Below are 25,261 nucleotides of genomic sequence, written 5' to 3' on the forward strand. Positions count from 1 at the left end.
CGAAAGGCCAAAGTCAAAGGATTGACCCTTCCAGTCGAGATGCATCAAGTGTACGCTAGTATTAATCGCACACGACACCCGAAAGCTCCGGCGCGTATATTAGTTATGCATATTCGACGAATCGATCGACCTCAGCGCGAGCGGCTGTTATCGGTATCGTCGATCCGTCTATAGGACAGAGGACAACCTCGTACACTGCCCAACGATGAACAGAAAAACGATTCCTCGATCGCTTTACGACACCTCGTCGGAACAAACTGTCGAAATCGGTCTCTCGTGATTCGCGGCCATTTCCGATCCGTATCGAGAGTCCGACGCGCTGACGTATCGGCCGGTCCGTATACTTAATACAGTCATTTGCATGGCCGGTTCGCACGCGCGGACGCTTATCTATGCCGGGCCCGTGTGTACATACAGGCATCGAGATAACATCTCTCGCAGCGTCGACAAACGACGTCGCCGTAAGAGCAGCACAGTCTGCAGTGTTTATCGTCCCCCCGTCGGCTGAGTTATGCGGACTGTCGATGTGCCGCGGAGCTACATGGCTTGTGTGTTTACGAGGCTGCACACGCGTGAATTCCAGCAAAGCGTAAGTACCGATTCTATTTTCGAATACCATTTCATAAACGCGCGGCATCGGCGGCGGCTTACCAGTCCCCAACCTTATCCACTGGACAATTCGGAGCTGGCAGTGTATACCCAGCGCGTATAGCCGGCAAAGGTCCTCGACCCGCTTTTTTCACAACTCATCGTAGAACGGCCGATTGGGCGAGGAATACCAACCGCTCTCGCTTCCATCATTCAAGGAGACCGTTAATATTACGCGCGCTCGCTTTCCCGAAGCTCTTGCAATTTTCAACGGTGCTCGAAACGAACGGCCCTTTACCGCGCGGCGACACGCGCGCCAGCAACGCATGCGATATTTAAGCGCGCTTGTGAGAACGCGGCCCGAGGTGCTGGCTGCTGTTTAGCGCTGAGAAAGAGGCCTGAAAGGGTGATTATTTTTGCTCAATCTTGCAGGAGGAGAGCAGCTGCGCGGATGAATTAACGACGCCGGCTCGAAAAGTGAACTTTCATTTTTTCTGAACGAAGTTTCGTAAGCAGCGCAGCTCTCCCCGGAGCAGAAACTCGCAGTGCATGCGCGAAGGCACCCCAGACACTCCCGAAACGCCCCGAGACCTCGAGCTTAATTAGCGCCCTCCTCAGCGCCGATATCTCCTGCACGAATCGCGAGCCTAACGAGGGCCGCTTTGCCGCTCCCTCACCTCTCTCCGCAACCCCGTGACTCATCCCCCCGCATGAAAAATATACACACACAGCCCTCTTCTCGCGAACTTACGCCACACGGCGCAAAAGAAAGCGCGGTGGTGTAACCCTGACGCGAGTCCAAGATACGTTATAGACCGCGAGAAAATGGAACTACCGCCGCTTTACACACTATCAGCGCACGTAATTCCACGTCTCGTGTGGTCAGTCAACTCGAGGCTCGAGCAGTCGATGATCGATGAAAACGTGCAAATATAGCGACGTCGATACCTCATACGCGAGGATGCTTCAGCCGATTATAAGCAGATCTTGAATCAACGCACCCTTCGATTTCTACACATTACGGCTACGCAGCGTTTACGTAATGATAACGGCTTACTCGCTCACAACGGAGCGCGTAATCGAATTTCGCGCTTCGCTTCACAAGAGAGAGAACCAAGAGGGCTTTTAATTGCAGTAAGCATCGTTGATGCTCGTCGTCTGCGCTGGATGACTTATCGAAGAAAAAAACAACGCTCGACAGAATTAATACGCACGACATAGTTATATGCACTCCAACGCGGTGAGAAGGGGCCGCACAAAGTGATAAATCGCAGGTGACGCAACGCGTGTAATTTATGTGGGCGCGATTACGCGGCCGTGTGCCAGTCCGAGGCGCAGGTATGCGGCTCCACATGAATCCGTCGGGGGGCGGTACGTCCCTGTCTCTCATCGGAGTTTGACGACGTTTCGCGAATCAACGAGTGATGTCATAATTGATCGATAAAAGGTAGCTTCGGGTCACGAGATTGTGCTCTCCCTCGCGAAGCTCGATCCAATTTTCAAGGGCTTTTACTCCTCGCGTGTGCCTTTTTCACTCGATCGGCGGATCCTTGAAAATGTTCTCCCGCATGAAAGTTTAATTTAATTTTCTCGTACTTTCTGCTTACTTAATAAAGAAGAAACCGCGCGCGCGCGCGCCACGGGGGAGAAAATGTTAATCGCTTCATATCAAGCCCGCGATAAAATGTATATTTCAAGAGCCGTCGAGCCTCTCCAAATAACGCGCCCACTTTTATGACGCTACTGTACGGGGGGGGGGGGGGGCGGCGTTTAATGTATTTTAAATGACCACACTTCAGCAGGTATAATCACGCCGCTCGAGATTTCAATATAGCTACTCGGACTGGAATTGTACGCGCGGTTTTTCTCCCCCGCGTGGAAAAATCCTAAAAATGCACGCTGTAGTATAGCGTTTCCACGAATAACTCGTCTATAGCTAGCTCGAGCCAGTGTCAGAGCGTAGTACACGGTGAGTATAGAGACTGCGAAAAGCTGGTATAAGCTGGTTTCGCGTACAACCTAGGCCGGATTCTCGGAAGACGATGTTGTCGCCCGCGTTGAATGGCCCGCGCGCGATCGATCCCGAGACTACTCGTCACACTCACACGCAGTGGTCGAAGACACGCGACCGCCGGGGCTTCAATATTTTATGAGCACGATGGGTTAATTCTGGGGGTCGGCTGCATGTTTCATGATTTGTTTGGAATTTCGGCCGGTGATAACGAGACGATGCGCTATACTGTGCGTGGTTTCTGTTTACTGTGCACACACATGTATACGAGCAGTATTTCTTGGGTTATATCGTGAAATTCTACATCGTAGACCGAGCTCTTGTTTACTTTTGGGGGACATTTCTCCTTTGCTGGGCAGCAGCGAGCAGTGTTCAGAGTTACTTGAAAAAAGAGCAGAATCCTGATTTAGAATACCATCTTGTTTGAAACTCTATGCTGCTGACGGTCTCGAAACAAACAGCTTTTAGCGCAGCGGTGGTGGCGCTGACGTCGCTGCATCGCGCGTTATTATCAACGTTGCACGACTTTTGTCTTGAGTGAAGGGCTTTGTCTGCTAATAAGCTTGGCGGCTCCTGTATTCTTGAAAAATTCTCGAAAAAATCGAGAAGCTCCCCCACCCTTGCCCAGCCATTACCGAGGGTATATAAGGAGCTCTAAGCAGGCGGTCTGGCTCAGTCGGCTCTGGGGCTCGGTAGTGTGAGAAACTCCCCCCACTCCCCCACCCTAGCCCAGCCATCACCGAGGGTATATAAGGAGCACTGAGCCGGTGGTCTGGCTCAGTCGGCTCTGGGGCTCGGCAGTGGGAGGAGCTCCCCACTCCCGAACCCCGCCAAGCCATCACCGAGGGTATATAAGGAGCCCTCGGCTGGCAGTCTGGCTCAGTCGGAACCGGGGCTCGGGACTGGAAGGAGCTCCCCACTCCCGAGCCCCGTCCCCCCCGACTCAGTCTGCGACTTCGCGAGGTTGCAGATACCCCCCCCCTCCCCCTCTAGTATAATTCCATTCCTTTTAATACCCCTTTCTTTTTTTACCCCTTTCTTTTTTTACCCCTTTCTTTTTTTACTTTTAGATTCTCGAGAATCAGTTCCCCCATTTATTTTTCCCATGTTTTTTGTTTTGTTTTTTTTTGTTTCAGGTGCGGCTCCCACGGATTTCTGCTACGTCGCGAAGTTGCCTTCACCCCTCCCCCTCTCCGAACCTGATTAGATTCACCCATTTTCATTCATTTTCATTCATTTTCATTACATTTCATTTCATTTCATTTCATTTCCATTTTCACATCGGTGGTATGATAAACCAACACATTCCAAAATGCATCGTCAAGCTGCTCAGGCTTTCTGTGAGCCGGCGGTGGACTTTTCATTTTGGCAATGGGGTTCAGCCACCGGTGGGTTGTCACGCTTCGGCGTGGATCTAAGAATCCTGCATAGGAGTTGTTCCTCGCCGATTTGGAAGGTACACTAGTCAGTTCGTCAGATCGTCTGTCATCTTGACGATGCTTTAATTTGTTTTTTTTTTTTTTTTAATTTAGAGTCATTTTTCAATTTAGAGTCATTTTTTAATTGTTGGCATATTATCCCACTTTCCGATTCACCCATTTTCATTCATTTTCATTCATTTTCATTACATTTCATTTCATTTCATTTCATTTTTCATTTCATTTCATTTCCATTTTCACATCGGTGGTATGATAAACCAACACATTCCAAAATGCATCGTCAAGCTGCTCAGGCTTTCTGTGAGCCGGCGGTGGACTTTTCATTTTGGCAATGGGGTTCAGCCACCGGTGGGTTGTCACGCTTCGGCGTGGATCTAAGAATCCTGCATAGGAGTTGTTCCTCGCCGATTTGGAAGGTACACAAGTCAGTTCGTCGGATCGTCTGTCACCTTGACGATGCTTCACTTTGTTTTTTTTTTAATTTAGAGTCATTTTTTAACTTAGAGTCATTTTTTTATTGTTGGTTTATTATCCCACTTTCCCATTCTCCTGAATTAGACCCCCAATCATTTTTTCATTTTTAATGCACTTTTTTTTCTGTTTCAGGTGCGGCTCTTCCTGACCCGGCAGTCCAGCTCAGCCGGCTCTACAACGTCGCGGGGTAGCAGACGTCTCCCCCCCCCCCTCCCGCCCAGAACTTATTATTTACTTATTATATACTATTTAATGCCTGCAGGCATAATAATATTATGTTCCCTAAATATAATCATTAATACTAACAATGTATATGTTTGTTTGTTTCAGTTTTCCCTACCATTATATTTTATTTAATGTCATTGCCCAATAAAAAAATGTTATGTTCCCCAAATAAATTCCTTAATACTGACAATGTTTATGTTTGTTTGTTTCAGTTTTCCCTACCATTTTTTTTAATGCCATTGCCCAATTAAGTAATGTTATATTCCCCTAATAAAATCATTATTGCTGACATTGTATATTTTTATTTGTTTCAGTTTTCCCTTATATTATATGTTATTTACTGTTTGTATGCCTGATTGAATGTAATTTCTTTGTATTTATTTCATGTATTATAATATTATTTATCGGTATAATAGTGTACACTATTCTACGTTTGCATGTTTATTTTGATAATAATAAATTTTGTATGTAACCCATTTATTGTAAATATGTTTTTCATTAGGTATTTGAAGAATCTACCACCGCGGGAATGGGCGTCCTCGGGAAGAGGACGCCCATTAGGTAAAGTCTTGGAGAGGGCGTGTTATAAACTGTTCTCTGCTTGATTTTTTCCTAATGGTCGTCCCTAATCAGCGTTAAACCGAACATAAAGATGACAATTTATTAGTCAATTTGCATCAGCGGAGTCAAGAGGAGAAAACAACCGAATACTCATTCTTTTTCTCTCTAGTCATTAGACAGACTTATCAAGGTAACAATTGGAGCGTCACATGGATCGAACCTTATACACATACACGTTAATCCGCACGAATTATTTCTGAAAACAATGTATTTTCCTTCCAAAACAGGCCACAAACATTTATCATATATTTTTAGCAGAATTTTAACAGCCACAATTACAAAATTCTTTTTTGAAGGAAGCACGAGCTCACCATCGGTCATTTAACGCGGTGTGAAAAGACATGGAATCTCGTGGAAAGGTTATCTCGGATGGTTTTGTAATAATTAATGAGCCGGCGACTACTGCTGCTTTTCGATCGAGGGAACAGTAACTGTCTCTTCTTCTCCGCTGGTGGAGGACCGACCTTGAAACACCGATAAATTACGCATATGCTTTTGCGTTTGTTAATCAAATTCCATGACGAGGCGAAGATTGTATGGATTGATTTCGACGAATTTCACTTGGCCGACGACGATGGTTTGACGAATTGCTTTGTCACTCTGCGATATTCCTCCTCAGTTTGTACATCAATTCAGCGGACGGTTGATAAAATTTAAGACTTTATGTCCGAGCAACTTTTACGCGCGTTCACGAAAAGCTTTACGGGCTGGCCAAACTCGGGATTATCCACTGCCTCGCAATCATGGACGATACATTTCTTTAACAAGATAAATAAACGCAGAAACTGGATTTGCTCATCATCTCAACTCACGTCCGCGAACTTCCTACGTCTGACAATCCCAAAAACAGAAGCTCCTGTATATACGCCCGTACGGTACACCCTAACCCGCACGTAATCCGGCAATAATACCTTAAGCGTCGCCGAGGAGAACACACACATACGCCTCTACAAGAAAAATCCGTGAATCATCGTCTTTCTCACTCTCACTTTCTCTTTCCGCTCGTGGCAAAGCAAGATAAATTCATCCCTCGTCGGGAATTCCGAATCCAGGCGTAAATTTCCTCGTACGGTTGTGTGTACGTGTCGCGCGCGAGCGAGGGAGAGATTTCTCATGCATTGCGTGCGTTTGCTCCGAGCTGTTTGACTGCTCGGGCGGTTTCGCATCGGCGTCGCGCTGCGAATGTAGTGACAAAAATTTGTTTTTCCTTCTCTGACGAAGATTCACTCGAAAAGCTCTTTACTTCGGGGAAACAAAAGCCCAACGGCGTTCTCGCCGGATAAACGTCCTTGCGGGAGCCTCTCTTCCTTTCTCTCTCTCCACTCCTCATCAGTCACGATCCAGCGTACAGAGAACAGCGCAAAAACGAGTACAACCTAAACGCATTCAGTCGGCCTGCTGCAGCTGCTGCGACTACTTTCATCCCGAATGAAATATTACCCTGCTGTTCTCTCTCCCTTTCGAAAAAGTAGGTGCGAGAGAGAGAGAGAGAGGGTGAAGGAGGTCACGCGAGCGTCAATTCCGCAGGCGTGTGCGCGGCAGAGCGGAAATGAGAGTCCCCGGGCTTTTTTCTCTCTCTGCTCGACAAAAGAGGAAAATTCGAAAAGTGAACTGTGACGCAAGCTAGAGCTCTCGCTGCTGCTGTGCAGTGATTACTCGAGTTATCTGATGCGTCTCTCGGTTCGACGCATTAGACTATATGACGATCTCAAGCATAAACTCGGGCGCCTGTATCCCCGGGAGGGCGGAAAGAAAAGCCAAGATTCAGTACTGCGTCTCAGCCTTGAAGTGCGCTATAAGCTGTAGGGCAAACGAGAGCCGAGAGAGACCAAAGGTGCTTCTTCTTCCCTCCGTGTCGGACAAAAAGAACCTTGGACCCGGAGACTTGTTAAGATCTTTGTGTATCGCCGTGGAAACTCGTGCGGCCGGATGAATTCTTCCGCGCCTTCCCGATCGTGAAAGACGGCCGGCTAAGCCGCTACACGCGCGGAATACATTTCTGAAGTTCGCTCGTTACGGAATCAGACGGACCGAGCGAGTCGAAGGGGAAATAAAAAATAGACGCGAGAAAATCGTGCGTTAAACGCGCCGGAGAAATTCCGAACTTTCTCCGGCGTATCAGCATAGCTCGAGTCGCACGGAATCCCCAGCTCCTGCTCCGACGAGGAAAGCCCGCGGCTGCGACGAGGAGAGAAAAGTGCGGGGGCGGAGATATACACATTGCTGCGAGGCGGGGAGGGACGCAATCGCACGCCGCGGGCATGCGAAATTGCGAAGGGATCCCCTCGAGAAGCTCGCCGTGGAAATTTACCGACCGAGCTGCTACGCACTGCTGCCCGGTCGGCGCTTATTAAATTTGCCAAGGCTGATTTTCGAAATTACGCTTCGATGAGACGGGTAATTAATTTTACCGTGGCTTTCCTGGCTCTCTATCGGATGGATAAGGGGTTTTGACGAGTGAAGGTGAGCGAATCGATCGGGACGGTTCGCCGGAAAAGATCGTCGCGGGGAAATTTGCTTAGTCCGCTTGAGTGAGACGCTCGCTCCGCCCGATTGGAGTCGGGCAAAATTGGCTTCTTTGACTGCCAGAAAATCCCTTGATGTTCGGGCTGTAATCTAAAAATTAAGCTCGCGGAGGAGGGTCTGTTGATTCTGATCGAGTCCGATGTTTACACTATCGATCAGCTATTTCCGCTCGCGAGTTTAATTCGCAGCCGCAGTGATCAATCTTCACTGACAACTTTTTTTTAGGTTGCGAGGGTCCGTAAAAATAGACCAGGACCGCGCACAGGCAGCTTCACGCGGTTCCACCTGACCTAGACCCTCGACGAAGGAGTTTTCAGGGGCTACTGAAGGTGCGTCCATAAATAGTGCCGAGGGATTTTCCAACAAAGTCGAGTCGATATTCTTTAACTCCGCATCCGATACCCCGTGCTTATCAAATTCCTTCATTACGGGGCCAGCGCCGTTACGAAATCGCGCGGATGATGAATACCCTCGGCGGGTGCTTGTTAACTTGTTGCATTAATTTCGAAAATGTTGCTCGCGTATAATTAGTAGGCCAGACACGTAACGAGGGAATTAATTTCGAAGCGTGGGGGAGGCTCGCCACGCCCTCTGGCGAATCTTCATCTATCAACATTACCTCGGCGACTTATTATTGGGAGACACTCGTGCTTCCAAAAGAATCGCGAGCAGGTATACAGGCAACGCGCTCGGGGGGACAGTAGACGCGAACGTGGGCATTGCGACGAAATAGAAGAAAAGCCGAAGCGCCGGGGGCAATCGATTGCGCGTGAGCCAGCACGTCGCGTAAAAGGCAAAATTTTTAAGTACGAAAGTTTTAACGATTGCCCTTTGCGCTGCTACGGCTTTTGACATACTGGACTTTATTCGAAATTTATGCTTATTCATGCGCGAAGCGAATATTCCGTCACGCCAATCTCAATTTGAATAAAAAGCCCATGGAGCTCAAGAGAGAGAAAGAGTGAAAGCCGCGCGCGGAGACAAGAAGAAACCCGATACAGACAAGTCTTAGTGGCTCCTTGTACACCCCCGCGCAACGAGACACGACAGGTAACACAAGACACGTCGCGAGGTTGCCGCGGTCACGCGACTAATGGGATTACCCCCGGCGGGTTCGTCGACCCTCGCGAGTTTTATCCGCGCGGCGTACCTACGTATACCCGCAGACTCGCGATAAAGATAAACGTTAATGTATAAGTGGAGCGAAAAGTCTAGGGTAATGCGCGCGCGCGGGTAACGACTGCAAATTTTATCTCTTTTTTACGGCGATGTTTGCTCGATTTTTCTGGTGTGCGTGCCTTCGGGGAAAATTGCGGGGACGAAGGGTAGGACAATATTTTCGCGGATTCAACACGTCGCGTGCAGTGCGGGCGATATAATTGAGGGAAGCCGCGAACACTTTCGAGCGCCATCTGGCTGGCTGTGCGTGACAACTCGGCTGGGCCATAAATTAAAGAATAACAGTTTTTTCCTCGCTTCGCTGGCGCTCTGTTTACGGAGCGATGACGTTTCTGCTGTCGCGGATGGTTTTATGTGAAAAATCGGCTCGAGTACCGACAATCCGGGATATTCCGCGGATCGCACTTCTACAAAAAAATGGCTATCCCACTGCAATCGAGTCGTCCATAAACTCGGAGCTCGTCCTCTTCCTTACGATCCCGTAGCGTCGTTCCAGAGAACAGCCCCAAACAATCAAGCCGAAGCTCAAACGACAGCCGCAAATGGACTACTATCCGGCCAGTAATCTCCCGAGCTGCATCAGCAGTGCGGCTATAGTGAAAAGCCCCAGGCAGCGAAGCCAATAGCGAAAGACACTCAGACGGCGAGCTCGCGTCACTTAAAAAAATGATGACGGCCCCGCCGCCGTTGAGATTACAGTCAAACGCTCCCTCTCGCTCTCGATTATTTTTGTATCGCGTATCAAGGGCCCTCGAGTAAACGAGCTGCCGCGCTCGCAGGCTATTTATCTTCGCAGCTCGCACTCAATTACGCCGGAGCCGCTGTTACCGCTGCGCGGCGAGATCTTTGACTTTTTCGCTTTCCGGATGACGCGTGGAGTGGCTCTTCGCGATGAGAATCAACGGGAAAGGCAGTTTTTCAGAGTGAGAGATAAAACGGTGCCGCGAAAAGCACAACGCCGGAATAACTCAGGCAGATAGCGATCGAGCGAAGCCGAAAATTCACGGACACGACGCAATCAACTCCAACTTTGTCCGCGAGGTCGAAGACCCCCGCTACGCGGGAGGAAGATCAGTAGTACAGGTGGAGGTTGCGTCAGACGCGGGCCATAAATCCGCGCCGGTGTGCCCAGCAGCGCAGCGCAGCCGTCGGGTTATTAATAATAACTGGAAGTCCGCAGTGGAGTAAATAAAGCACACGCGCCGGCACTGCGGGTATTTTTCCTCCGCTTACATAACTCTCTCGCGAAATCGAAAAACATCTCCGGGCGCGCGCACACACACGATTCGCATAAATCGTGACCCCTCCATCGTTGGCAAGCTTCCTAGGTCGCGCTTTGCCAAAGTTGACCAATGTCACCTTCGCCGCAAGCCGAGAGGGCTGGAATACGCGGCGAGATGGACAATGAGCCTATCGCTGTTTGCACTCTGGGGTGGCTGTATTTTCGATTTTTTAAAAAAATTTTCATCTATATCTCGGGAAAAAATACTTTTTTGCTCGCGTCGAAGCTTCGTACGATGGAAATGAATGCACAATACGCGGGAGGTATTTCTCAGATGGCCAATTATGCCGCCTCGGCAGCGCCGACAATGGCTCGGCATTCATCGGCCAAAGCACCTTGGAAATAAGCCGGGGTGAATACACAGAGCAGACACGTCGAAGTCGAAATGCAAAGCAGAGCTCGTTTGCGGCCGACGATGTTCCGCGCGTCACGCGCGAATAATAGAGCTTATACAGCCTGTCGGTTTATTCTTCTTCTTTTTCTGAATGATTAATACGGGCTCATCAACACGCCTGTGGTGTGCTGGAGCCGAGATGAAACGATAGCGGAAGGGGATACTCGATCGCGATATACCTCGGAGGGACGACCGCGATACAGTATAGGGAGAGAGACACTTTGTAAGAGGCGTATTACGTCGAGATAGAGAAGCAGATGATCGCGTTACCCCACGGGTAATTGAACCCCATCGCTATCCGTCTTCCCTTTCTCGCACGCTCCCTCTTTCATTCTTCTCGCTCTATACACTTCATTACCGAGGCTCGGGGACTCGTTCTGGCTGTCCTCTTATACGGCCTGGCATTTTTCACTCTTACGGCCGTCTCGTCCTTCGACTTTTTTTTTCTTCTCGGAATCGTGGAACTGCGCGTTTGGGAAAGACGTGTTTGCCGAGTTTATTGAATCCGGGAATCGCTGGCGCGCGCGCATGAAGATGTCGGCGATCAACGCGGGAAATTACGCGAGCGAGCTGTGTCCGGCTCTTCGAACTACACAGAAGGTAACGAGATTCTCCTTATCACACAGCGTCAAGCACGTTATTACACCTGCCGCCGAAGCGATTTTTATCTCTCGCCATCTCTTTCTTCCTTGGCGGGTCTTTCCCTCTCGTCAGAGGGCCTTTGTCCTCAACGAGCTCCGACGACTCCTCCTCGGCGATAAGCATCGTCGCAGAGGCGTGCGCCCTCGCGGGCATCTGATAAATTCGGCTCGCGCCTTTGACGCTGCTGAATAAGAGCTCACTCCAATTATCCCGTCCACTTCGAGGGCTTTTTCCCTCCTCTCGCGCATTTAATCATTAGGCCTCGGATCTCGCGACGAATAAGCTTTTGGCGGTAAATTCAAAGGTGACTTACGATTTTGTGATGCAGATGCTGGAGCTCCCTCTCGGTGACGCGTCTGCGCGACAGCTCGCGCTGCTCGCGTCGATACTGGCTGTACTTGTAGAAGAGGTACATGCCGGGCAGGGCCAGCACGACGAGGGGCTTCATGAGTCCGGCCCGGGCGTTGGAGCCGCGTTGCCTCGGCTCCGGGGGCTCGTCCAGCTCGTCCGGCTCAGGGAGACCCGCGGCCTCCGCCACCGCGGGCTCCGCTGCGCCCGCTGCCGACGCCGACGCCGCCGGCATCTTTCACCTGCAACGTCGATAGTTTATTTTACATGTACGAGGCTGATCGAAAAGCCGCGTAAAAATTCAAGCACGCGAGTCGATACGGTCCGACCGGTTCTCGGCTCGTACTACTGCCTGCGCAGCGAGAATCGATTGTTCGCTACCTCGCCGAACGGTATCTGTCTCTTCGCGGCTCTCGTTAGAACGAGCGAATCGCATTTTACAGCAGTGCGTCGAGCAGACGCGAAAGCTCGCTCGGGATTCGCGCAGAATTCCGTGCATAACCCAGCTTTGCATAACACGGCGCTCTCTTAGATTAATAACTCCGAAGAATCCGCTGTCGGATGCCGTAATAAGAGTAAATACCGCGGCCTTGTACAAATGCTGCCTCGTTGCGCGAGTATTTGCATTTCCAAGATTGCCACTGACGAAGATTCGAATGCGGAGGATGAGCTACGCGAGAACGAGCTTTCGAGCTTTGTACTCGATCGAACGTGGCTTTTTTTCCACCGGCAAACAGCGCGAATATTAAAAATAGACGCTTGACAAATACCGACTGCTTTATCACCCGGCGTCGCAACACGACAGTGTGACACATCACGTCGAATATTTCTCCCTCCGCACACATGAGCCGACGCGTCACTCGTCCATCAGACACGTAATTCATTCCGCGAACGCGTGACGCGGCCGCAAATAAGCCTCCGTCATATCGTCCCTATAGAAGAATACCCCACAGGCTGGTGGTACGTCTGGATGCAATTCGAAAATCACAGGGCGCACGAGCAGCAGATCCGCGCAACTCCGTGCGATATGCAGTTCGTTCACCAGGGAAGGCGGTCGACGGCGTCGGCTATATTTAGAGCGGCGCGCGCGCGTCTAGCCTATTCTTAACCTCCGGCCCGCTCTAGAAATACAGCCGGTCGTGCACCCCCGCGAGCGAGCGAGGCTCTTCCTTCTTCTTTCGTCCTGCGGCGAGGGCTCGACAGATTCGGGCTTTTCGAAATTACGAGCCGTCGCGAAAGCGGTTATTCGAGAAGCAATTATACACGAGCTATGAACTAAACGGAAGCCGGCATTTACATCCGATGAATATATTAACGCTCAAAGCAGAGTTCGATAGCGAAAGGGGAAGCAGCGGTGCGCGTAGTTGCCGTATCGACGTTCTCGCCGACGCGAAGCTCCGAGACAATGAAGGCAGCTCTGACATCGGGAGAGCAGCATTGTGTATAGGTGCACACGCATAGACGAGTCGGAAATAAAAAGCCGAGTCGCGAGGGAAAGATGAAAAGGGCGACTCGAAATTGATGGAAGTCGTAACGCCTTTACGAGTCTCGAGTGCGTGCATATAACCAGCTCGTCTCTCCCTTTATGCACTTTGTCTTCCCGGCCGTTTCTTCAGCTCGGATTCTCTCCTCTTTTATTTCGCGAAAATACACACAGTTTTACACGGTTCGCATAGTTGCATCGATCTGCAGCGCGAGCGGGGATAACCCCAAACACTCACAAAGTCTCAGCCCTCTTTAGATCCGCGAGAAAGGCGTTCTCGCGAAATTTATAATTTTTCTCGATGCGAGCGCGCTCGAGAATGAGATGACCTCGATAAGCCGGCAATTTTAGGGCCTATTACTTTTTTCTCCCTATCGCGGGCTTATCGCCGCCGCGAGATTTGAAATGTGCGAGCGAGCGCGATAAATGTCACACGCAGGCCGACGGCGATAAAAATGGACTCGGGGAAAACTGAACTTTCTACCCAGGAACAGCTAGAAGCTATACAGACTAATCTTCGCGAGGTGCAAGGGACTCGTCTTTTTATAGACCTATAAGCTCGCGGACTGCGAACTTGGCAATACTATTTTTGAACGCTCAACTTCTTCACTTCTCTATACGCTCTAGTACTGCTACTATAAGATCGCGTATCCTTCACATAATTCCAGCCTGTTCAATGCACTTACACTCGCGCGCGGCGTTGGTCAACTGGTCAACGGGTCAAGAGTGTATTGAGAGTTAAAATAAGCCTGAACTTGCGTCAGCCGGCTTTTGTTATGAAAATTTCACTCCGCCTCGCGATGAATCAGCGCGTTGAGAACATTCGATTCGAAAACGAAGCCGATTTCCACGGGCTGGGTAAAGAGCAGAATCGCGCGCGCAGATCGCCTTGACACGTCGGAGCAGAGATCGACTGCCGCGACCGAGAGAGAACAAGGACGACATACGCGCTTGATAACATCGCCCGATAACCTCTCGAGCACACGCGTTTTATTTCCATTCTTTCCCTGCGAACCTGTCTCGCGCTGAGAAAAAGCGCGTGAATGGAGCGAGTCAAAAATTCATCCTCGGCGCCTGGTCGCGGGTCGTACATGAAAGAATGACGAACGGCACCCATAGGTGCCTGATGCTTAATACTCGATAGTCGTCGTCGTCGTCGTCGTCGTCGTGAATGACGGAGTCGGAGTGTATGCGCCGCGGCTTTTTACGTATCGCGATCGATCGCGGCTCGCCGGCGATATAGAGGAAATCGTTTTGTTTTTTGGCGTGTCCCGAAGTTGTTCCGCCGAAAGCCCGCTTCTTTTTTCCCTACTCGAGCTTCTACACGATACACCCGGCTGACGTCACGGATCTTTACGTGCCCGCGGGCAGATATACACCATCCGCGAACGCTCGGGCTAATATCGGTTATTAGCGGGAAAACGCTCTATCGATTCCGCTATGGATTTCTCGCGAGGAAATTAGGATAATTTTATGCCTCGCGAGCGAGGGTTCTAATGACTGTGCATATTCCGAGATTCCGTGAAAAGACCTCTCTCGTGTGTTTAGTATCGAGGATAAAGCACAAAAAAAAAAAAATCGGATGAAAAGAGTTTTTCAATCTCGCGACGGGGAAAAATGTTTCTCCTCCGAGCTTCCGATTAATCAACGCTCCTTTCCCCTTTTTATTTCGACGGTAAACGGAATCCACTTTTCCGCCTTTGGCTTTATTCTTGCGCTTGGTAATAAATCGAGTCGATAATGCCAGCGCTTTATCACGATGTAAATTCGCTCTGTTGGCGACATTCGTCTGCGCGGCCGAGGAAAAATTCGACGAGATTTCAATGTCAGGGCGCAGAGAGGAGAAAAGAGCCGGGGGCTGCAATTCCGCAACCTTGTCGTCCGCGCGCAATCATAAGCTTCCGTAATTACTCCGCTCGCGTTTCCGATTGCATTAGCATTATCGACGACGATCGAAGCCGCGACCGCTCGGCCCGGCCTTTAATCACTCGTGCGGCCACGCGACTGACACAGTAGTACTCGTGCGCCGGGGAAACTTTGTCCCTCCGAGAAGCCAGTCGAAAGTCAAAGAGGTACGCGTATTCCTATAAACTTCTCGCGCAACATTCGAAAGTTTGCGATATCGCATACGTCGAGGCGACGTATCGAGTTGCTCGTCGAAACATCGCCAGCGGCTATTGCGCGTATCGGGTGTCGAGAGAGAAATCTAAGAGAATGAGCTTGGTAAACTTACAGTGTCGCCCGGGCCGCGGCTGCAGTACCTAGCTCCCCTCTTCCCTGCGAATTGCGGCTCAGCTGCTCTCCCGTACTACTACTCGCGACTCGCGGTAGTAAGAGTCACGTAACTGCGCGCACCAGTGCACCACTAGTCAACAACAAAATCCTCGCTCGCGGATGGCGGAGTCGAGAGACGAGAGAGAGAGGTTCGGGGCTGGCTGGCTGGCTGGTGGGGGGGGGGGGGGGGGCCGATCGGGAGGTGGAGGTCGGAGAGAGTGGCCCTCAGGCGGCGGCACGCCGCGATGCACCGCTGCGCTGCATTCGGGGGTGGCTTATAGACGGCGCCGACTGCGGACCTGCTGCGGAATGCGCTCTCCTCTCTCTCTCTCTCTCTCTCTCTCTCTCTCGGTCTCTCTTTTGCGCGCGATCGCAAGCTGTGTCGCAGCGAGGGACGTTTGCGCGGCGTTTGTTGTGCGACGACGGAGAGAGCGAGCTGGGCGCGAGCGCGAGGCGGTTGTGCCGGCGTGGTGGCCGGGCAGCCACTGAGCGGAGCGGCCGAACATCAGCCGGTGCGAGAGCCCTCCTCGCGAGACAGAGACGGAGACGTCGAGTCGATCTCGGTTTGGCGCACGCGAGCTGCGGCCGACCGGCCGATCGATAAGCGAATAGGGTAGTGCAGCTCCCCTTCTACTCTGCGCTCGCTCCCCTTGTCGAGAGGCCGAGGAGTGGGGCCGAAGAGGGGAGGACGCGGGAGGTGATGCGCTGACGCTAGCTGCTATGCTGCTGGCTTTCAGGCCGGATTTTTTTTTAACGTCGCCGGGGGTGTCTCAAACTGAATTTTTAACGTCACGTTGCTCGCTCTGCTCTCGAAAACCAATTTTAAAAGGAATTCCACTCGTTACCTGGCTCCACCTTCGCTGCGGTTCACCGCTCATAAGAGCATCGACGAAAGCGAAACTTTTCATTCAGCGAAACAGCGATTCCGGAGCGTTTGAATAGCGGGTGAGCGAGCGCGCGCGCGCGCGCGCCATTTTTCGTGACGTTTGACCCGTTTTCGCTGGCTCGCGGGGGAGGCTGTGCAGCGAGGATTTTGCACTTTGCACTGGTCCATAGCGTGGCGATGACGTCATCGCACGGCGGTGGCCGCGGGCGAATCGATGCCTGCAGCGCTCGGCGGCCCGCGAGACTCTCTCTCTCTCTCTCTCTCTCTCTCTCTCTCTCTCTCTCTCTACGTGTGGTGCATTGCCCGGCTAGCTGCACCGCCGCTTCGGGCACAAAGAGAAGAGGTGACGTAGACTTTGTATGAAACGATCTATTTTAAAGCCGTCCGCGATATTCACTTTGCATAGCCCCGTGCCAAAGTCCCGTGAGTCCGGGGGCGAACAAAGAGATCGAACGCGACACCCACTCGTGTACCTCTGTACTGATATGCGGTGCGTGGGGCCCGAGCTCGTAATCCGATTTGCGATGTCGCAACGCCACGTGCGACTGCGAACGCGTATAACTGGCTCCGAAAATTAGCCATCTCATCTAACGGGCGAGGGGGATTGAAAAATTCAGCAAGTTCGCAGCGGCGGCCTTGATTTTCGCGGGGACGGGAAAAGAGAAAGAAACGAAGCCAGTAGGTTACGGGGAGATTGGAAACGCGGGCCTCTTTCTCTCCCCGCTGCAGCACAGGCGGAAATGAAGAACAAGCCGCGAGTGCGATAGGCTTTGTCATTTCGAAATTCGCATTTTTCCTTACGTACCAGGTCTCGGAGACGACGTCAGCGGAATAATCCGGAGATTCATCCGGATGGCCCTCGTCGCATCGAGATCGATGCAGTCCCCGCGCCGACGCGCACTCACTCTCCCCTTCCGCGTGCACACACACGTGCTTTTGAGAATCACCGTCGCAAGCGCGCCCGCGTGTGACGTCACGGCCCGTTCGATAAGCGCCGCGCTCTAGCCCCTGCTCCGAGCTTGCCGCGCAGGTGTGTGCGTGCGCGCGCGTCTACTACCTGCTGGACGATGCCGGACTGAGAGCTTTTCGGTGAGATGCTGGGAGAGAGCTTTGAGGAGACCTTGTTTCGCGCTGGCGAGATTATCGTCGCCTACTTGCACTGCGCTCGAAGCGAGAGCCGCTTATTTCGAAAATTGAAGACGTGAATATTTCAGCGAATCGAGCCGACGCGCTGGACTTGCAAATTTTACGTCCGTCGGTTTATAGCCGAGGCTGTATGGGGCGAGTTTCGAGATGGAAGTTCGAAGCGATCCGGCCGATCACATAAAGTTGGAGTCGTGCTGTACGGGAATTCGAAATGCCGCAACTCGCAGGGGTACTTACGGCTTTAGGCCCGAACCGGATGAACCGGAAGACGTACTTGACCCCCTTGCGGGGATCTCTCAAAGTTTACGGCTTTACAAACTATTTTTACGCCGTAACGGAAACAGGCGATGTACACTTTGCGCGGAGATAAGAATACCGCGGGCTTTTCCTACAACCGATCAAAACTAAGCTTCCAATCAGCCGGCTTTATTTAATTTTAATTTTCCGCAAACTATCGAGGATGCCGCGAGCCGTAAAGCAGCGGAGAATACAGGAAGAACACGGCGCGCAAACTTTAAAGCTACATTACGCGAGCAGACTCGCGGAAAACATACGAGACAAGTTAAAACGAATTCGCGCGAGTGGACGGCATACCGGAGCGCAGCATCAAAAGCGTATAATACGTTTCTCGGGGAAAAAGCAGAAGAGGCGTTTCATAAAAAGGAACTTCTTTCTACAGAGCAATGAAAATTCAATCGACAGTTTGTTCGTTAAACTTTCACTCCGACGGCCCAATGGACGTAGCGAGTTAGTCCGATTTTAATCGACTGCAACCGAGCGGCTCTCTCTCTCTCGCAACAAAAAGCAATGACTACTCCGGCGCTTCTAATCTCCATCCAGAACAGCCGCGCGCGCTGTGCTCGGCTGGGCTGAAATTTCCAGGGTATTTCGCGCGTGCCGCAATAAGCACGTACTCGCAGCCTCGTTTCTCGAGTGGAGCAGCAGCAGCTGAAAAGAGAGTCGAGTGGATAGTCGTCAGCTTCTTCAAAGCCGCTCCCCCAAGACGCGGTTTTGTAAAAAGGAAGGCCGGTTTATAGGTTACGCCGCGCCGCTGAGAGTCGCTGCGGCTTTGTATGCTGCGAGGATGCGCCTAGAGCGCGGGCTGTGTGCGAAGGGCGGAATTTTTATAATCTAATTAAGGAAAAGGGAGACGCGCGAGGCGTAATGAAAAATTTAGGACGGCAGGAGATGCAATTTACCGCTGGCTCGGGGGCCCGTACGCGTGATCGGGCTAGTTGGGCCCCTTTGATATTTTGAACAACGAGATTTTTCCTGTTCGCGCAATCTCTGAGCTTTCTCCTCGGTAAAGTTTGATCGTTTGCACTGCATCACCGACAAAGCCTGCGGAGCTTCCTCGCTCCTTCCTTGTATAAATCAGGCATTTCTTTTCTGTCCGCCGAGAGTCGAGCGAGTCAGAAACAAAACGCGCGCCGTTACCCGAGATTTTTCTCCCTTTCTGCATCGCGCTCTGCAGTGTACGTATGTACAACGGAAAAACGAAGCAGAAAGGAGCGAGCACGCACGCGAGCAAAAATGTTTTCTCTTCTGCGCGCTTGACGATTCCTGCAGATGTTCTGAATTTTATTTCAGTCTCGTGAAAAATTTTAGAATACTGTCTCGCGCTTTTGCCGTCCAAGCGAAATCTTCATTGAATTCCAGCAACGAATAACGGTAGCGAATATCCACAGCCAATTACATAAACGCGAAAACTGGAAGCTCGGCCGAGATTAACGCAATCCAAGTGTGTTCCGAATGTCTCCCGAAAGTTAGCGCGGATTTTCCAGTGGCCCCCTTTTCCGAGGGAAATTCGCCGCCGCTGTGCCGAAATGGAAAGCACCCTCAGAGCTAATGGACGGCACAGAAGCGCGAGTCGTTAATCTATATTAGCACGAGCTCGCGGAATGTTCCATTATCGCGAGTGCAGGAGAGATTTTTGCGAGCGGCAGGTGCCGCGAAATTTTCCAAGCGCGCCCCCTTTTTAAGGGGAACGAGCCATTTAGGGGGCAGACCGGAAAACGACCGACTGGAGATTGGATGCTGTGTAATGGCACAATATTATTAAATAAGCCGAAGCCGAAAAGAGCGGCTTCTATTTTTCCATCGAACGAATGGACAGTGCAGTGGCTCTAGATTTTGAAGCGGAGCAGCGATTGAGTTACTTGAGCGCGCTAGGCAAAATGGTTTTTCGATAGACAGCTAGGCTGAAATATGGCCCGACATCCGCAGCTCACTCGCGCGGCAGGAAATTGCCAGATAAATCCCGCCTTGCACGAGCTCTCGCCGTGGACTTGGAGTATATTCTAAATAAAATAAGTGAATAACGAATAGAATGAAAGTGGTTGAAACAGCCTCGATAGGGAAAAAAGTTAAGACGGACTTTCTGCATATTGAGGTTCTGCCGGTTTCAGTAATCCGACCGTTTGGACCCCTTTGGGCGGTTTTCGCTTACCTTGGCAGCGGATTCTTTAATTTTTGAGATTTAGATTGACGATGCGTATGCCATGTTAGCAATCAGTCGATTAATTTTCACTTTTACCACGGAGACGGCATCTGGCGGCTTTCTATGGTAGGTGAGGATGGTTAGGTGCAGGTAACTGTTTTATCGACGATGCAGGGAGCGACCGGTGCTGCCACTTCTGGGCTAATCCGAATTAGGCGTCCTGGTATCTGTCGTCGGTAAGTGGAACAATTTTTTAAAATCAATTTTACATCTAAGTCCTGGAACAATCGATATTGCAACAATAATTCGGATCACTTTCAAACGCGCATTATGTTATTTATTCAACTGCCCCCTTACGATCGCGTAAGTTCATAATTCGATGATAAAAGATCATCGCTACAAGCAACAATTATTTATTATTTTTTTTACAAAAAATAGAGTACCAGCTATAGTTCCTATAGCGCGATAGATCGGCAAACGATGGGAGCCCGCGAGCCCGCCCAGCGTCTACGAGTAACAACTTACTCAAAGCGCATAAATATCACGAAAAGCAAAGTGACTCCCGATCGCAATTACGATCTGCGAAATAGCCGATCCCAATCGCCTCCGTGTACTAGCGGCCCCCATTGGCTCGCGCATTTCTCACTCGGATCCGTTACATAATGTATTCCTAATGCAGAGCTAAACGATCATAAAGCCCGCGCGTTACGCGATCCGCCGCCGACAAAAAGGAGAAATTTTCGCGCGCGTGCATGTTCAATTCCAGGCGTTGCATCAATCGATTCCCCGACGAGTCTCGAGTCCAGCCTCGTTGTACGTATATCCACGGCGGCTCCCTTTTTCTTTCTATCTTTTTTTTTTCCATTATCCGCAGCCTCGAGCGACGACGACGGCATACTGCGCCGCATAGCAGTCTCATCCCGCACGCCGCGTATCCAGTGAAAGCCGAATGGAGTCGCGTAATCCAATCCGGTATGGGCTTGAAAAGTGCGCGCATCCTACGCGATTATGCGAGCGCGGACAATGCGCGCCTAGAGACGTGCCTGTGTGCGCAGAACGGAAAAATCGAGGCTCGTCGGCGAAAAAATTCGCAGACTTTCTCTGGATGCTGGCTCCGTTCAGCGATTTTTTTCTCTCCTGCGGCTGCGATATTGGCTCGAAACGAGTTGGCGTGTGCGTGGTTACGAATATTTTCGTTTGGTAATTTATAGTTATGAGTTGAGAATATTTTTAATTGTGAATAAACATGATAGGTATGCAAATGATAACGAATGTCGACACGTTTAATTCGGCCGCTTGTAATAATAAAACTCAGCCGTGTGTCCGGTATAATAACGCGTATTAGTATTGTGATCGGCCGCTGAGTAATATTTATTCTTTCCTATGAATTATTTCGCGTTATGAATGGCTGGCTAGTAGACAACAAAGGGATAGCGCATCTATTATACATAAGGCACTTTATGAAAGCTCTGGAAGTGATTCACGCGCGCTCGGAAATGTGTCTGCAGCAGCAGCAGCAGCAGCGAAAAAAGCCTGGAATTTTTACGGCAACGAGCGCAAAAAGACCTCCTCGTTTTCAGGAACTTCAACGAGGCTACACACATCGCTCGTATTTTACCTATAGGGCTTTGTTGGAAGGTGCCGAAACAACAATAAAACTGGCAAAATTGATGAATTATTAATACGCGTAGACCGGCGGCAAGAAAGGCGAGCGTATCGGGCAAAAAATGAAAGCGCGCACGGCGCAACCGACAATTACATTTCTGATACATTCACCGCCGCGCGAGCAGATTGACACCAGATTGTGGCGTTTGGAAAAATCAGCCGCACATTCACCTTGTGCGGCGGGCGGCGGCGCGCGCACTGCAGACCTCATGCAGCTCGCTCGGCGCTGAGCGGGCCGTTTTACGATTCACCGACTAAGACGCGCCCGAAATTCCCAGCGTTAATCCCCGAAATTTCGGCCGCCCATGCCACTTAAGCTGGATTTCACTTCGTGCGCCGCGGCCGTCGAACGGCACGTGATATCGTAAAAGGCTATACTGGCCCCTGAGAGCGGCGGGATTTAACTTTATTGCGCTCGTGACGGGGACCGATATTTCGGCGGCTCTCGTATACCTGCGCGCGAGAGAGGACGTCGCGCAGGTATACGACTCTACGCAGCGCAATAATTGACATTTCCGAGGGAGGCGTGTTGTTGTTGTCTCAATTTTCCGAGTGCGAGTCTGTAAAAGTTATTTATGGACGTTTCGCTGAATCGCGGGAGCGAAAGACAGCAACAAACGAGAGGGCCGAAAAGAGAGAAAGAAAAAGGCCGCAGCTCAAGAGCGGCGCGCGCTCTTACGTGCAAAACGAGCAAAACAATCAGCTCGACTGGAGAGAGACCAGCAGTCTGCGCCGTTGCGCCGTTGCGCTCGCGACGACTCCAATCAAGGTCCTTCACCTTCTGCACTGCTCAGTGCAGTATACATATACTTAGCGGCGCGCGCATCAAAACAGATGCTCCAGTAACGGGGCGAGCTGCACTCCTAGAGCTGGCAGCGCGCGAAAGAGAAAGAAGGAGAGCAGGTGTGATAAGAGCGGCGATTTCAAAATTATTAATAACCGGCGCGCGGCCGTGCCGCTTTATAATTGATCCACAAAGCTATCCTGCCGTGACCGGCTCTGCTGCCGGCGCAGTGCGGCAACGTGCGTTTCCTTAACAGTGAAAGTAAAAGTACGCGCGAACGTTACTCGCGATTCTCGTGACGCGCGCGCTCTCTGCAGTTTCGCTCGCTCGCGAGCTGCGCTTGCAGTTTCGCGCTGGATTTATGTACGAAATTTTCAATTCCTCCTCATAGCGCTCGACGGCTGCGTGTATGCATCTGAAATTTCAACGCGTTATTTATACCGGCTTTTTTCTCCTTCTATCGAATCCCTATACAGCAGGGTTCACCGACACTTTAATCGCGCGCTCTCACGCACTGACTAACGCCGCGAGCGCCGGGGAAAAAATTCGCGTCGAGACGGGGCAGAGGCGACGACGATTTGAGAAATCGCTGCGGGAATCCCGTTGGGTCGTCGGTTTCGCTGGCTTTTTGCCGTTTTTCGGCGTTTGTTTTTGGAAACGTCAAAATCATGCAGCGATGGGTACTTGAGAAATTTTTATTATTATCACTTTCTCGGGGAGAAAGCCTCCGATGCGATTGCGTTAATTAGATCGCTAATTTCATTGATTCGATGATACTATAATCGGCTTACGGCACGAGGTTGGATTTCGATATTATTACCTCGCCGAGAGGATATTGGAATATTGAAAAACGGATCATGAGTCAGAGAATCAAGCCGGCGTTTATTAATCTCGATCCAATGAAAATTCAATGAAACGCAAAAAGCGCCGTGCGCAGAATCGTAATTTACGGCGAAATTTTTTCCCAAACATCCGAGAGAAGCATATGAGAATATAATGATTCAGCGGTTTACGACGGTCGCGTGTAAAGTGAGCGCCGCGGAAAACGATTAACTTTTATGATAAATTAGCGACTGCGCACACGCCTGATTTTTGAGCCTACATGCAAAGTGATTTATTCCCAACTCGCGCCTTTTCCTCTCTCGGGCTAATCTGTGAAACGGTTCTCGGTGCAGCAGCGGGGATCGCCGCCTTTCTTTTCGGATGCTTAAATATAACGCGTAATTAATAATTTGTACATATGCGCGGGCAATAACGCATAACGCCATAGAGCGCGAGAGCGGTTTCCGGTCTATGATCTTTCAAAGATTTATCAGCCGCTGGGATATTTATTTCGCGCGCTCGCTGCTCAGATAAACGCATTAAAGATATATAGAGCATTAAAAGCCGAGATATTCGAAGCGGAGCTAATTGAAAATCAATCTGCCGTTGTATTTTCGACCGCGTAGTCGATTGAAAATTTACAACGAGCGAGTATGGGTCGCGCGCGCGCGCAAGAGAGAGAGAGAGAGAGAGAGAGAGCGAAAATAGAGCTCGAAAACTTTGTGATCGTGTCGAGCGTCTGAGAACGAATTTTCGTTTAGTTCCGGTCCGCTGCGCCGGTAATAATCAGCTTATAAATTCCGTAATGACATAACTTAGCCTCGCAGCGTGACGGGCCGCGTCGTCCAATTACCGAAGCTCGACTAGAGCTGAAAATCAAACAGCCATCTCGAAAGTACCTTCGCCGGAAAAATCCGAGGGAACAATGAGCGAAATTTCCTCCAAAAAATGTGGGGGAATATCCCGTATTAACGCGCCACAAAGGATTGAGAGGGCGAGAGCCAAAAAAAGGATTCGCTCCGGTGCTGCTGGCCTATTTCCGAGCCGCGAAAAAAGGCCTGCGGGTAGTAGCGCGTATTTGTACAGTATTCCCTCTTTTCGCCGTAAGTTATATGTGCCAGGGAGTTCCCCCTTTGTGCATAGGACTGAGGAGCTGCTGGAAAGGGGAGCTTTTTTTACATGCACCGCGTTGACTGACTTCTGCCGAGACATTACCGAGCGATGGGTTCTGTCGCATTTTTTTCACGCAACAGCGCGTTTCTAGCGAGTATGCAGCTGCATTACGACGCGAGCCGTATTATCACAGCAGGCCGCACTCGATCGCGGATATTCGGCAATATTTGCTCGGTAAATCATTTTCCAGCTAAAGCCAGACGCGCGACCAACTCCCTTATCAGCACTATTACATTATATCAGCCGGCTATTTTTCTCCCACCGGAAGCGGGACGCGAAATTGCTCGCTCGGCCATTTCTCCTCCGCCTGTGCATAACCAGCCTCTCGTATAACGGAGCAGCGCACATGCGCGAAGACACGCGGCGTTCGCTTATCGCACTCGCACACACACACACACACACGCGCGCGCGTGCTTATACGTGCCGGACTTACAACGCGAGACGATTATAATCGATCGAACGCTGCGTTCTTTCGATAGATGAATAGGAGAGCTGCATTGTTGGCTGGCCGAGCGGAGAGAAGGAAATTTCAGAGCCGGACTCGGGTTTTCGAGCGGATCATAATCTGATACGCGGAGAGAGCGGCATGAGAGCGGAATTCGCGCGCGGGGTGTTGAATTGATGAAATTTTGAGACGACGAGGTGGGGATGGAATGGCGTTTTAACCGATTGTTATCATTCTCTTTTTTTGCTTCTTTACTACGATGCAGGCGTTGAATGAGCGGTGTTGGGATGATTAAATGACAGAAGGCTTTATCTGTATTTTTAGCTCGCGCTCTCGATGTTTTTACAACATATCTCGAGTATTTATCGACACGACTGATCTAAATGCGCAATGACTCCTTCTATTTGTTGTATG

At 50.6% G+C, this 25,261-nt stretch overlaps 1 protein-coding gene across 2 annotated transcripts in view; it reads right to left on the reverse strand.

Annotated features, from left to right (window-relative positions):
• Positions 1-25,261, reverse strand: part of LOC100116875 (chromatin assembly factor 1 subunit A) — a 53,158-nt gene that overhangs the window by 26,444 nt on the left and 1,453 nt on the right. Inside the window, exons 1-2 of one of the 2 annotated variants that reach the window (XM_008208603.4) lie at positions 15,446-16,013; positions 11,695-11,971 (exon numbers count right to left, since the gene is read on the reverse strand). In XM_008208603.4, the coding sequence (XP_008206825.1) occupies positions 11,695-11,964 (270 nt within the window). In that variant the 5' untranslated portion in view covers positions 11,965-11,971; positions 15,446-16,013. Of the gene's footprint in view, positions 1-11,694; positions 11,972-15,445; positions 16,014-25,261 lie in introns of those variants that run through there. The other variant, XM_032600910.1, reaches the window with a different exon arrangement.

The sequence above is a fragment of the Nasonia vitripennis genome, chromosome 5 (genome assembly GCF_009193385.2).
Source record: "Nasonia vitripennis strain AsymCx chromosome 5, Nvit_psr_1.1, whole genome shotgun sequence".
Lineage (NCBI taxonomy): Eukaryota > Metazoa > Arthropoda > Insecta > Hymenoptera > Pteromalidae > Nasonia > Nasonia vitripennis.